Source organism: Leptinotarsa decemlineata, unplaced genomic scaffold, assembly GCF_025532065.1.
Source record: "Leptinotarsa decemlineata unplaced genomic scaffold, Ldec_3_MD MMD2_tig00004307_RagTag_RagTag, whole genome shotgun sequence".
Classification (NCBI taxonomy): Eukaryota; Metazoa; Arthropoda; class Insecta; order Coleoptera; family Chrysomelidae; genus Leptinotarsa; species Leptinotarsa decemlineata.
This window is the reverse complement of record NW_027412606.1, coordinates 16,260,425-16,276,095: the sequence shown is the minus strand read 5'-3', so window position 1 is coordinate 16,276,095 and position 15,671 is coordinate 16,260,425. Positions and strand designations below refer to the sequence as shown.

Sequence of the window (15,671 nt, the reverse complement as noted above, 5' to 3'; positions counted from 1 at the left end):
ACTAGCTGTGAATTTGTTATCTTCAACTTCAAGTTGTGTTTTACCGCTCCTACTTCTTATGGGGTAACTTGTGTTGTTGACGATTGAGTAAGTCGAAGGGCCTTAATTTCGCGAACTATCTAACTGTAGGTTACAAGAATAAAACCTTGTATCACAATCGCTTCTCATTAGAACTTGATAGATATTCATTACTCATATCCCGAATAATATGTTCACAAATGAAACCATTTTTAGGTTTCTAAGAAATATTGATATAAAAAATTTGTGAAATTTCTTGGTTGATTCCTTATTCAACTAATTCTCATTCAGTTGTGCTTAGAATGATATTCATTTTATTATTGAAATGCTCATAAAACTTTTTTAAATAATATTGTAAAATATTTTTGGGAAAAAAATGTTTTTGGCTTCCTACTTCTTCATCATCATACAAAAAAATGTGGGAATCTTACAAAGAAATGAAGAAAGCAATCAATTTCAAAATTAACTAAACAGAAAGCTATGTAGATCATGCAGAGAAATAACTTTCAGGCACAAATTAAGAAAAAGGGAGCCCTCACATCTTATTTGATACGTTCACTTGAAACTTACAGGCCTGTTAATGATGGGCATTTACTACACAAAAAGAAACCCCAAAATAGCACATGTCATCCACGTACCTTCTTTGTGAGCGGACGTTATCGGCACATCCGTCCACTACCACTGCCGTAACAGAACTCAAAAAGCGTTGAGTCGAAACAACTATACTTCTGTTTAAACATTGAGTTACACGGAAGAAAAATACTTTCGAAACAACTACTTTCACATGAACATTGAATTCTACAAAAAACACGTTTTCCTATTCAGTTTGCACTCCAAACATTCGTTATAAAATTGAATCAGAAATCATTGGTTGGTCGGTAGCCAATTGATTGCCGTGTTGGTCGGTGGTTCAAGCCTTTGTCTGAACGATCGATCTTCACTTGCTATCGTCCAACCCGTGTTAGGAATCACACGTTAAAAGGTAAGACCTCGGTAATCCTTAGCTCGCACAAGTTTCGACTTCTGAGGGTTGTCGTTCTTAGGGGTGCGACAGCTGGTTAACGGAAAAACAGATTTTTTTTAAACATATCAGAAATCATTTTATTGACATGGAACACTGTCATCCTCAATGGCGGACATTCAATGTTTCGGAATAAGACACATTTGCCTTATTGCTACTCAAGCACCATTACGAAATCAAGCACTTAATTCATTCATAAAATTACAACTCCATTTCACATGTGTTTAAACTATTATGTCATCAATGGCAGTACCTAATGACATTCATTCGCTTTATTGATTTAATCCGAGCCATAGTAATCTTATTCAAGTGAGGTATATTTTTTATCTCTCCTGAAAATATTATCCTCTCAATTTACTGCAAAATTCCTTCTATTTTCTCAATGTCTGACAGTGTATGACATTAACGAACAATTTTTTGGGATTCTGTAACAATTAGGAATCAGTGGTGGACTTTTTATAATAACGCTATAACAATGAAAGCATTTTTTAACTCTGAATTGGTAGACAAACTGAAAGTTTTAAACCCAATATTGTTAATCATTTGATGGAGATACCCATTTCAGTTCAATAGGGAAGTCAATTTATAGAAGTTGAAAATACATTAAATGCATCGAATTATGGTTGAGGTTATATAAGTAACTGGTTAATTTTCAACATTTGAAAGTAATTTTCCATGATGGTACATTTCAATTCTTTGTTATATCAGTCCTGAATGAATCGTCAATACCAAAAAGAATTATGTCAATACGAATACGAATAAAATGATTTACTTTGCTTTATTTCACTGTTCTACGAAGAGTCTCTTTGTTCCGTGCTTATGTCATATGTCATCGGAATATAGTCCATTTCAAATTGTTCTGACGAAAGAGGTGAGTATAAATATGTTTTGTTGCTATTATCAAAGTTTTTAAAATTACTTGTTGATTAGATCTTGCTACTAATATATAAAATGGCGTCTTGATAGTTTTCTATCCCAAAGCACCTCCACTGGCTATTATTTTATCTTGATTTAAATTTTTGCAAACTCAAAATGGAAGCATTGAGAATGGAATATGTTTTGATTCCATTCATAACTGTAACTTTTACGGCCGTAGTTATTCTGTTTATAATATTTTGTAATACTGCAAATCTGTATAATTTCAAAGGAGTTGATTAAAATTCTGTTTCAGGCTGGTTCCTAGTGTGGAAATTCATATTGACCAGATTCAAGTTAGTCAGAGAACTTATAGGTGAGGCTAATGACCCGGAGGTAAACAATCTAAAAGCAAGTCGTGGTCGAATCAAAAAACCTAGAAGATACTAGGAATCTATTTCAAGATGAATATACGCTGTGCAAAACCTGAAGATCTCATGAACATGCAGCACTGTAATTTACTGTGCTTACCAGAAAATTATCAGATGAAATATTACTTTTATCACGGACTCAGTTGGCCCCAACTGAGCTATGTAGCAGAAGATGAAAAAGGCAATATTGTTGGATATGTTCTCGCCAAAATGGAAGAGGATCAAGAAGACCTGAAGCATGGACACATAACCTCTTTGGCAGTAAAAAGATCTCATCGCCGACTGGGTTTAGCACAAAAACTTATGGACCAGGCCTCGGAAGCTATGGTAGAATGTTTTGATGCAAAATATGTCTCCTTGCATGTGAGGAAGAGTAACCGAGCTGCCTTGAATTTGTATAAAAATTCTTTGAAATTTGAAACTGTGGAAATAGAACCCAAGTATTATGCTGATGGTGAAGATGCCTATTCCATGAGAAGGGACCTTTCAGAGTTCTCAAGGAAAAACAAATTGAAGTCTGATGAGAAGAGTGAGGAATAGATCATATTCAAAATTATATTGAATGGTAAATCATTTTAAACATGAAATTTCATGCTACTCTTGCTTCAGATGGTAGTAGTACTGTTAGTAGTACTTGTAAAAAATATTAAAATCAGTATGTAAATAAGGTTTCATCAGTGAAATTGTTTTTTATTTTGAGATTTTTTGTTGGTTTTGTTTAGTTATTACATCTTGTGAATTTTTCTTAATAAAATTACATGAGTCAGTCTAGAATTTCCTATTTTGTTTGTGGATAAAATGGCTATGAAGTAAAAGTAAACTGGATATTTATTTTGTTCTTGTTATAACAATGAAGATAAATAGATAGATCTTTATTTGACTACGATATTTTACATTTGTAGCAGGTTCTTTTCAACATGTTCAGTAAGTATCTACTGGTACTTATGCTTATATTACTTACCCAGATTTAGTATAAAGTTTGTAAAAACAGTTAACGTTCTCAAGTTTCATAATTCCCAATTTAAAATTTCACAAATATAAAATTCACAGCTTAAAATACACATTTAATTCACAATTTAAAGTTCACAATTAATATTAACAGATAAAAGTATCACTTAATTCAATTTCAACTAGTGTTTGGTAGATGTAAATACATGGTATTTACATTTGCTGACAATTTTCACGGTAGCCGCTTCCATCCATTATACTGATTGCCTTTTCTGTTGCTAGAAAACTCTAGTCGCATGTGATGAGTTTCCCCAGAGAACAGTGCCATAGTTCAGATGCGAGTGAAATAATGAGTGATATGATGTTAACATACTGGTGGGGCTAAGTATATTTTTTAAATGTCTCAGTAAAAATAATTGTGAAGACAGTTTTTTACACAACTAGTCAACATGTGCATGAGTTTTTCATCAAGAACTACTCCCAATAGATTCAGAAGAAATCCTATTGTGAGTGGAGATGGTAACATTCTGCGTCTTTGCCTGATTCAATTTAAGGTCATTCATAGAGAACCACAGGTGTACCTTTTCTAGTGCATAATCTGTGAGATTATTCAGAGTTATGTTTATCTTTATGACAATTCAGTAGTGTGTCATCCGCATAACATACACATCCTGTGGGATATATGAAATGAAAGATGTCATTTAAATATATTAGAAAGATTAGAGGCCCTAGCACACTTCTCTGGGGGAATCCATGGGTAATATATTAGTATTAAAGACTACAAATTGAGTCCTGTTGGATAAGTATGATTCAATTAATTTAAGTGGACTACCTCGTACATCATAAAAATTCAATTTATCTCGGAGTTTATTGTGTGAGACGCAGTCGAAGGCTTTGGAAAGGTTATTTTATTTGGATAACATAAGATATTTCAGAAGTGTATAATGTGCAGACTAAAATATTTTTGTTTAGATAGATCAAAAATCTCATAATTGTTTTTCTGTGCTAATTAATATAAGTAATATTGTTGATTGTGATTATGACAAAGATCTTGGCAACAAAGCTATTTGGATTTCTACTTCTCCATCTTTATCTAAGAAAATGTGGACAATGTCTGAGGGAAGGAAAAAATCAATTGAGTTAAAAATAACCTTTTCACAAAGATGTGTAGATCATTCATGAGAATTACTTTCAGATACAATCTGGAAGAAAAAGCAACTACTTTAATATGATCATGTTCAGTTTGAAACAGATATCATTCATAGGAATGCTACACAATATAATATATGAAAGACTTACTAAGTGAAATTTCACATACATGGAACATTATCATCTTCAATAGATAGCATACTTCAGAGTTTCAAAATAAAACTCATTATTTTATGTTTGAGAAAGCTATTGTACAGTCAAACACGTGTTGCAGTTTTTGTAAAACCTTTTCTAGTGAAAATCATACAATAAACTGTATTGATGAGTTTAATTATAAATTTTCATCAAGTATCGGCCAGTTCGATTTGAATTTAAAAATGAAGATGCCTGTCTCATCACCTCATTTCAAGATACATTCATTTCATTTAAGTCACTTCACTGGATTTAATCCCAGCCATGGGAATTTTATTTTTGGAAATAAAGCTTTTTGGCCTTCTACTTCTCCATCTCAATATAATAAATATGGGAAACTTCTAATGGAAGGAAGGAAATACTTGAGTTCAAAATAAAATTTTTACGAAGTTGTATAGATCATGCATAAAAGTTATTTTCAGATCCAAATAAGCCCTCCCAAAGCAACAACATGAACACTGAACTACACAAATGCAAAATGTTTGGGAAAGAAAGGTTTTGGCTTTCAACTTCTCCATCTTCATACAGAAAGTGTGGGAAACTTGCAAAGAAAGGGAAACAGTAATCAATTTCAAAATAAATACTACAATGATGAATAGATAATGCAAAGAAGTAACTTTTAGGCACAAACTGGAAGAAATAACCCTCTTGAAACACGATATATAATTTTATATAAACACTGAATTTTGCAAAAAAAAACACTTTTCTCTATTCAGGTTGTATTTCAAACATTCGTTATGGAATTGAATCAGATATCATTCACAGGATTGATTACTAAACAATACATTATTTAACTTACATGGAACAATTTCATCCTCAATAGCGGATATCAATGTTTCTGAATAAGATTCATACAAAGAGGTAACTTAAGACACAAACTGGAAGAAATAGCCCTCTCGAAAAAACTACTTCCATATAAACATTGAATTACATGAAAGGAAAAGTACATGGGTAGATTCAACTCATAAAGTACTTTCCAAATAAGTATTTGCATATGAACATTGAATTAATTAATGTCAGTTTTTCTTATTCAATTTGTACTCTGAACATTCATTATGGAATGACAGATATAATTTATATGAAAGCTTTTTTCTCAAAAGCTAATCTTTCCTGAAAAATATAATCTTTTGAATTTAGACAAAGATTTTTTTGATAAAAAAAATCACTGATTAAGGAATGAGTTTCATTTAGGAACCAACTAAGATCAGGTGAAAGGTCAACTATATAAAAGTGAATGAAATTATCAGTTTAAAGTTGATTAAATATTTCCTTAGTATGTTAACTTTGTTGACAAAATATGTAATAAGGACAGTTTTTTCTACTATTTTTTCTCAATTTTGAGGGAGGAATCTTTCTCAAGTTCATTCATATCACTTGTACGCTTGTTTCAGTTTGTCTCACGAATAACTCGTGAAGTCAGCAGTTCGGACTGGAACGATTTGTAATTTTTCAGATGATAAAAGAAAGATATTTTCGAGTAGATTGAACCATTGCAGTGGTTCACTTTGAAGAAAACTAAGATGAAAAGAAAGAAACATTTTATTATTGTAGAATTTGGTTTGACAGACCATTTTAAATAAATAGTTACAATATTTTTTTCACCCAAATTCAAAACTGACGAATTTCAATACAACAAACTTTAAACCCCTACTTTTCTCCCTTGGGGGTAGAAATTCCCAATTCCCTTACTTGATGTTCATTTACGCTATACAAAGAACCTACCTGCATATTTAAAGATTCTAGGTTCAGTAGCTTCGGTTGTACGTTAATATGAGAGTGTCATATGGGTACCTATTGCTTGACTGACACGCTTGTATAAACGTACAGCCTAAGCTACTGAACTTAGAATTTTGAAATATGCAAGAAGGTTTTTTTTATAGCGTGAATAGTATCAAGAAGGGATTCAGGAAATCCCACCCCCAAAGGGGAAAAATAGGAGTTCAAAGATTGTATTGAATTTCGTCAGTTTTGAAGTTGGAAACTTGAAGTTTTAGGGTTAATAAAAAAATATTGTAACTTTTTGTTTAAAATGGTCTTGTTACGAAACTTAATAATAATAATAATAATGGTCTTTATTGATGAAATAGAGTATAACATCCAAGAGGCGAAGTTCAGAACTGCAGTGTGACAAACCAAATGCTACGCGGGCGAAGCTACGGACAACAGCTGCGTATCTTACAATAGACGCGACGAGTAATGGCTTACTGCGTTGCGTCCAACTAATCTTAATCTTACAACTATCAACTCTGAAACTACTTAGTGTAAAAGACAAAGTTTATCTATATTAAATACTTAAACGGCAATTGTATCAATTTTCATAAGAATTTGACAGGCATTCTAAAATGTGCACTGTAAAAAAAATATTTAATTTAATTGGATATATAGCTCAGTATTTTGCATATAGTGGCGCTACCACATAAGACGTAGATATATGCTATCACGGACTTTTATTTAGAACAATCTCACAGTACATTATCTTCATGTAACTCCAATGGTATAAGCAGCACACGCCAAGATAGCCCTGAGGGTGCAAAACTTTTTCTGACTTACTTAATTACTTATATTAGGATAAGTTTCCTATTCAATAAAGATTCATTCATTCAATACTTATCGTTATATAAATTAATTTAATATAGATATTTGGAATAATCATGAAATACAAATCAATTCAGAGAAGTCAGTTTATAAAAGAAAGATAGAAGAGAAAAAAATCATCTCAAAAGGGCTACTTCGTTCCCTTCTGTTAATAAAAGTGGACATATGCCTCATCACTCATAAGCGATTTTGGTGAAATTGGGGACACGTGTGAATCGTTGTATTCATGCCACGTGCTACTATAAGGGTGTCTTCAATATGCTTTGTAATGCCCGTTGTAGTTGTCCCACTGTGATTTGAAAGTGCATATAGATTATAACGACAAGGAGCCACATGGTCTGCTGCATAATTGCTCATATCTAATCCATCTAAAGAAAAGTCAACGGAAACATTCAATTTGCCTCTGAATCTTTCCGTTGGAGAGAATCGTTATAATGTGACCAAAATTACACAAAACCTTTGTAGATTGTAACCTATATGTTATTCTGATGTAGGTATAAGCTGTATTTATGTATGTTTTATCTAAATCCGTTCAGTCGTTTAGGCATGAAAGAGCTAGAAACATACATACATAAATTTATTCATCCTCACAAACTTTTACATTTATGTTAGTATGGATATATAGAATAAAAAGGACACCATGCAAAAAATCATCGATTGAAAACAGAACACAAAAAATTATGTTCCTTTGCGTTTCCATATGCAGAGAAAAGGACAAAGTAGTAATAAAAAACCATGTATTCTAACGAAATAGAATATGTACTTTCATTAAGGTATCAAGGAGCAGGTATGATAAAATAATTTTTATTCATATTTTCAGCTTATCTAAAAAATTTATCCGTGAGCCGTGTTTATCGTTGATATTTGTAAGTTGAACCATCTGTTGATCCCATAGATGACGTCTTCATTAGGGAAGATATCACCTTTTCTTACTTAGGCTTGTCCATTAAATACAATAGAGTCCAACAATGCTTTCTTGGTTCAGCCTTGCACCACCGATGAGACCTACGGCAGATGAAAATAGACCTGAGGTGATGGATCACTAATGCTTTGTTTCTGGGTTCTAGTTTCAACGAATACTTTCTTGAGCCTCACAACTTTTTCAAATAATGAAATTCTAGTATGAAATTAGAGGTGTCTTGAATAATATATTAAATACAATTCTATGTGCCAGAAGTAGGTATTATATAAAATTTGTATGTTTTTCATTGAAAGAATAGTTTTTGATTTGAAAATAAATAATCGAAAATTTAATATTTCTGTAGTAATTGACAGAATTATATTACTTTTTAAAAAGAGCAAGATTAAATGGTATTTAATTGTGACTTGATTTATGGAACCCATAATAATGTCAGACATTTAATATGGTACAAATATAATACAATAGCTTGTTGGTTTATTGGTGCATCTTAAAATGAACAAAGCTACAAATTATAAGGAACAGATACAATAAAGTTATGATTCCTAGAATAAATGCAGAACTCATTCAGATTTTCTGTTCAGTTATTATTTTTGATAATTTGAAACCAACCGTGAATACACCAGTGAATAGCTAACAAACAATATCATATGACTGAAATCAAACAGTTTTCACATATAGGTAGATGATCAAACTACAGATAGTTTTTTATTTCAGGGTTGTCATATTCATCACCTCTATCACAGAATAATAGTGTGTTCAATTTTCTCTGAAATATTCGTTGAATATTATCAGATGTAATCAGCTTTTTCTGGCCAATTGTTATGGACCACTTTTATCCTAAGTTCATAATCAATGTGTATTTTTCTTGATTATAACCCCTGGATAATAATCCTTGTCATACATTAGTATCACAAAAGTCTGCAAAGTGATAGTTTTGATTTTAGTACATCTCCAGTCACATTTTCATTCAGCTTTTCAGATTCGTTCGATAAATTGAAATCCACATATATACATACATACATATATAAACACATGTATTACCGAATTGTAAGTGGACAATATATAGCAAAGGTACGTATGGTTTTTTCCCACATCTACTCTAATAGACAGAAGTTCAAGTCTCTGACTTTGAAGAATATGCTCTTTTAACTATTTTTGGAGCGATTGATATTTGAGATAGATTTTATATTTTCAGGAATTCGGTTGTAGAGTAACGACTATGGTTGTGTATTGTACACTTCAGATATCACATATCCCCTGAAAAACATCTAAAACATATAGCTAGATCACCTGCTTTGTTGGGATTCTTGAAATGTAATTTATATGTTACACAATCGTACTCTATTTCAGAGCTCATAGATCAGTTAAGAGGTAATGTAAGAAATGTCTTTGTTAACACACTTCAATTATTTTCAGGGAGTGATGATATTGTTTGCATATTCTCGAAACGAATACAAAACTGCTAATTGTTACGGGTCAAAAACCCACAACGAGCTTTTTCATTTTTGTAGCATAATCACCCTGTATTTCGAATAGTAAGGCTGATTCATTCTGTATCAACTAATTAAAATTTATAGACAACCAACTTATCTTTGAAATCATTGCAGAATGGGTTATATATCTAATGGGCGGTGTATCGGCCATTGTCGATTTAAAATATCCCATTCGCTTAAACAGCTTATCACTCTAATCTAATATATAAAAATGGATGTTTGTTGGTTGGTTGGTAAGTGATAAACTTCTACATCGCTCAACCGGTCGTGATGAAACTTGACATGTATAAGTAATTTTGCATAGAGAAGGTTATTAGGTTATCAATTTTTCTGTAACTCGCCACTAGATAGCGCTGTGGAACAATTTTTTTGAAAGCACTGTTCTATAACGCTGCGCACGCCTAAGTTCGTTGATTCTGATTCTGTCAAAACATTGGAACAGCAGCGATACAGCAACATAGTACTAGTCTAATATATAAAAATGGATGTTTGTTGGTTGGTTGGTTGGTTGTTAAGTGATAAACTTCTACATCGCTCAACCGATCGTGATGAAACTGGACATGTATAAGTAATTTTTCATAGAGAAGGTTTTTAGGCTATCAGTTTTTCGGTAACTTGTCACTAGATGGCGCTGTAGTACAATTTTTCGAAAGCACTGTTCTATAACGCTGCGCACGCCTAAGTTCGTTGATTCTGATTATGTCAAAACATTGGAACAGCAGAGATACAGCAACATAGTACTAGTTTCATATATAAATTGTTTTTCAAATAGTTTTTCTAAACAGGCTTTTTTTAAGTAAGAAGTTGGCGAGCGAATGTAAAAGATTTCGGCTGATGTACCTAGGTAGATTACTGCTGGTTTTCTGTTTCGTGGCGAGAATGTGATTTTGTTTATTTTCCTATTGGAATATCTAGCTTCTCATCGAGTTTTCATTAATTTCGTTATAAATGCGAAAACGTGTTTCATGATTGTTTTTTTTTATTTGGGAAAACTGTAAAAAGCTGTTGTGTTCGATTGATCACGCGAGAGTTTTTTTACATGAAGCCTACACAACATCTCAAGGCTTTTTATATATACCTACCACAAAGGAAAGGTCTGATTACCAATATAAATAAATTAGGCTGTTAAGACGGTTCTGGAGACCTGTGTATCCTGGGACTTATCCTTGATTTGATGGCATAAAGATAAGTTTTATGTTTGTATCGTTTCCAACATCAATTAAATGATATAGATGAAATACTTTGTCTAATTTCCACTTACTTAATGTATTGATATTAATACGACCGAGATTTCGGTTTTTAAACCATTCTCAAGTATCTTAACACTACTTGCGAATGGTGTAAAAACCGAAACCTTAGTCGTATCATCAATACATTAAGTAAGTGGAAATTAGACAAAGTATTTTATCTATATCATTTAATTGAAGATGAATTTCCACAAAATAAATAAGTCATCAGTAAGTATCACAAATTGTTTCCAACATCGATTGTCAGGTCCAGTAGGTACATTTCGATTCTCTTATTGCTTTCACAAGCAATCGTTCAAGCGAAATCCAATTGGGCATTACCCTGTTTGAAGAGTAAATAACGACTGATATTTATTTATAGTGTTTTTTTAAAATTTATAATTGAAATTACTGAAGTCATGAAGTTCCATTATGTGGTTTGTTGAAAATTACGAATATGTTTAGGAAAGTATGTTGGCCGAAATATAGATCTATATACGGAGGTATAGAAAGTACTAATTGGGTATTACAAAGTTTGGTATCAAAAATATTGTCATACCTAAGTGTCACTAACAATAATTTACGTGAACATTGACGTTCCTAATTTCTTAAGACTGGGTCGAAATGGATTGTCTCTGAACCATTTTATTTGGTTTATGTCATTAATTTTGTCGTACCATAACTGGAAGTTTGATAATGGTATTCTAGCTCATACAAGTTCACTGTTTCGTAATTTATTTGACAAGAACTATTGTTTCAAATCACGTGGCGTTTTTTTTCTTTCACAAATTATGACTCACACCCACGTGGGCGTGAGGTAGAGGTAGAGGTAGAAATGGTATAACGAATACATTGATCACTTAAAAAGCTCGTATCCATTTTGGCCCAAGATCGTTTTTGAAGCTCCAGAGTCAAGCAACCCAAGAATCACTTGATCAAATATTTTCACTATTAGGTAGGGACGTTCATCGCCGATAAGTTTTGCAACTTTTTTTTAATGTAGAGCTTTTGGTCTAAATCAACGGATAGGCTCACACGACAACTTAACTGCGAGCCATCTGCAAGTTTCCCGAACATGCAGGGCAATTGGTGGAAGTACGACCGGAGTACGACAATTGCGATTAATGTGACCATTTTGACGACAATTCCAGCACACAATAGCGCGAACAGGTTCTTGAGTAACAGTGACAAAAGAGCCGGGCCCTAATATGCATCACTATCAAGGTTGAAGATAGGGAGGAATCTCTTTTCATGTGGCTAGTAAAGTACTGACACGTTCCTCCCGTCCTTTAGAGTTTTCCACTAGCTGACGTAATCTAATTGGTTCAGATATGAGTGTAAATTTTTGTGCCGAAATCCTTTGTTGAACATAAGGTTGTAAGTTTCGACGAATATGGAAAATCCGAGTTTGCTCATTAGGCTTAGCTGAGATGAGTTTATTGAAGAGAGACTGCATTTTGGCAATAATGCCGACTCTATGTCGGATGTTTTCCCGAAATTCTTCCTGAAAGTCGGTTGGTAGGAAAGTATTCCCTAAGACGACGATAAGATCATCCCAGGCGCTTCACATTCGGATTGACCCATGCTTTTATTTTATCATCAAGAATTAAAAAATATACGCCCATTAGTTGCTCTTTTGACATGCCACAAGCAAGACGAAGTTCCTCGACTCTTCCTAAAAAGTCTGATATATCAAACTTCCGTAAATTCCATTTTGGTACTCTATCAAAAACTTCAAACCATTCTTAAAAAAAAAGAGTAACAAGGAATTCGACCATCTGAAACAACTCTCTCTGAACGTCCGAAGCTACCGCGAATCCTATCAACACCTTGTAAAATGTAATTTTTACAACTACCAGAGGTTTGACTCATCGACTTACCCTGTATGTAGATATCATGTCTGGGAGGTACTGCTGTAACTGAGAACGTTACGGTGGTATTTGAATGCTTTGGTTGTGATACCATGGTTATGGTATCAACATTTTGAGTAGTGGTCTTTCCAAATGAATTCGGAAATTCTCGATTACCGTCCATCCCTGCGAACAATATCAAAAAAACTCTGACCCATTTGGCAGTAGCCTCATCCCGCTTTTTTTTGCAGATTTAGATGTCTTCAGAAGGCTTTCTAAGTCATCATTGGGTAGGTCCAAGATTGATAAATTATAATTTGAAACAGTGGTAGGACTGGGTGCAATTGTTGAATTCAGTTTCGGTGGAAATCCGACTCGTTGTCGTGATACAGAAACAATTTCATCTAACAACGTTGTAATTTCTCCAACCTTGATTAACAGTAACCCTTACGCCCTGCCACGTTTAGATCTAGTAACCGATTCAACCTACCAACAACATGCAATACCCGCGATTGAATTCGTTTATACTCGTTTTCAGCATTTTCGAGATGAAAGTTTCCGACTTCCTTATCCAGGAATGGCTGATTAGATTTCCAAAAATGAACCAGTGTTGGATAGAGATTTGAAATATATATCAAAAGAGATATCACTTAACCCCCTTACGATAAAAAAAGTTGATAGCGTCCTCATGGCGACAAGTGATTCATTCATTGTCTTTTTCATCAAAAAGTACCTAAAATTATACTCACACCTAAATTTTACCGGCCTTGATAAATTCTTTCTTTAAAAACTATCATGGCATTCAAGCTTTATATATAAAAAACCATTTGTTTTGTTCTGTTTTTATTGCCGAAGTTTTCGGAAACAGTTAAGTGTCATGAAAAAAATGGGCGAAAACGGAATAAACCCATGGGGCTGCAGTGTTTAATCGAGACTCGGGAGAATTGCAAAAGTAAAATGGCTCAAAAGTAACAGCGCTTGAATCAATCGGGTTGTCCGGGTTGAACCGGAGCCGAAACGTCGAAACAATGAAATTTCGATGAAGCTTCGACTTCTGAGGGTTGTCGTTCGTAGGGAGGCGACAGCTGGTTAATGGAAAAACATTTTGGGGTTGCAGTCAGGTTTTGAAGGCTATTCAAAGAAAACTCATTGTTTTTGTCAAGCTTTCGGTGGTCCTCACCACCTTACTCAGGACAACTGTAATATATTCATTAAAAATATGTTTTATGTCAGTCACGAGGGTATGTTTTACCCTCTTGGACTGAATGTAATACGAAATGATGGAAATCATTCATATATGAATTACAAAGTGTCTTTTCGTTTCCTTCATATTTCAAGCATTTTTTTTTTCATTTCGGAGGTCTGTTTAACCCTTTTAGAAAGGTCTGAATTTCAAGGTGGCTTTTCGTTTCCTTCATATTTCAGCATTTTTTATTATTTCGGGAGTATGTTTAGCCCTCTTGGACGGGTCCGAAGATATATATCTTGATACAGAATATACGGTAAAGCTGTAATCTTTCACATAAGGGCATATATATTTACCTCTCATGTCGTTGGAGTAGACACGCGTATCTGTGCCCTGGTGCTGAATAGTGAAATTTAACGAGATATTCTGGAGCCATATTTTTGAAACTTGGACTAGTGGAAGTGTAGGTGATTATCAGTTTGCCTTTGAAACTTGGAAGTCTTTGATTCATTTTGTAGATCTGTGAGTTCATTTTAATTACCCCTACAATGAGTTCTCGAAATAAAAGAGGTGACGATAAAAAGGGTGAGGACGAACTGCACTCAATAATTGAAAATCTAGTTACTTCTCTATGTACATCCGAAGATTTCCTAACTGAACTCTCCAATTCTATAGCTCTCATTGTTGAGCAAAAATTCTCGAATCGATTAGAAGCGTTGACGAGAGACAATGATGGAATGAAAACAAAAATACGGGAACAAGAAGGTGTAATTGCCTCCTTGCTCAAAAAACAAGAGAGACAGGACCAACAATTTAGTATGAGAAATATTTTAATTTTTGGAATGGATGAAAATCCAGAGGAAAATTGTACTTGGAACAGTCAGAAACATTTTCAAAAGCAGAATGAATTAGATATTCATGATACTGATATCGAGGCATGTAACAGAATTGGCAAACTCACAAGAAATAAAGCCAGACCAATTATAGTTAAATTAATCAGTATGTCCTGTAAAAACAAAATTTTTGGAAACAAGAAGTTATTGAGGCGCAGTGGTATTCTCATTCGTGAAGATTTAACCTCATCACAATAAAAATTAGTGAAGGAAACTCTGATGAAAGTTGGAACTCGAAAAATATGTGGCGTATCCTGAAACAGAATAAAATAATTTTAGATAAGAAGAAAAGTATTCCAGATTATCTGAAAAGTGTTGATGAGGTCAATGATTTTTTGTTAATTCTATACCAATAATGGAACCTCCACGAAACTTACTTGAATATTACAAAACTAACTGTTCAACTACCTAAAAATTCTGTTTTAAAGAAGTGAATGATCTTTTTGTTTTTCAAACAAGTGATATCAAAACAAATGCAACTGGTTGTGATAATTTGAATATAATGCTTATAAAACTATGTTGTCCGCATATTGTCGAGAACATTACTCACATAATAAACTTTTGCCTAATTGAAAATGTTTTTCCTAAGATGTGGGGCAGTGCTGTTACGAAAGTGTTACCAAAAAAAATACTCCCATTAGTGTACTTTCGGCTGTATCTAATATACTAGAGAAAGCCATAGAAGTACAACTCAGAATTCAACATTTTACCATCGGTTCAGTCTGGGTTTCGGAAGGGATTTAGTTACACTACAGCATTGCTGCATGTTGTAGATGACATTGTCAGAGCTTCAGATAAAGGACATTGTACAGCTCCAGTACTTCTTGACTTCAGCAGAACCTTTGACACTATAAACCACGATTTATTGATATCAATTTTACATTACGTTGGT

General features: G+C 33.4%; 1 protein-coding gene across 1 annotated transcript; it reads left to right on the top strand.

Moving 5' to 3' along the window:
* The first annotated feature begins 1,755 nt into the window (after window positions 1–1,755).
* On the top strand, window positions 1,756–3,099 carry vnc (GNAT family N-acetyltransferase vnc). The gene is made up of 2 exons (XM_074179081.1): window positions 1,756–1,910; window positions 2,211–3,099. The coding sequence occupies exon 2, from the start codon at window positions 2,359–2,361 to the stop codon at window positions 2,863–2,865; it is 507 nt and encodes a 168-aa protein (XP_074035182.1). The 5' UTR covers window positions 1,756–1,910; window positions 2,211–2,358; the 3' UTR covers window positions 2,866–3,099.
* Window positions 3,100–15,671: the final 12,572 nt, after the last annotated feature.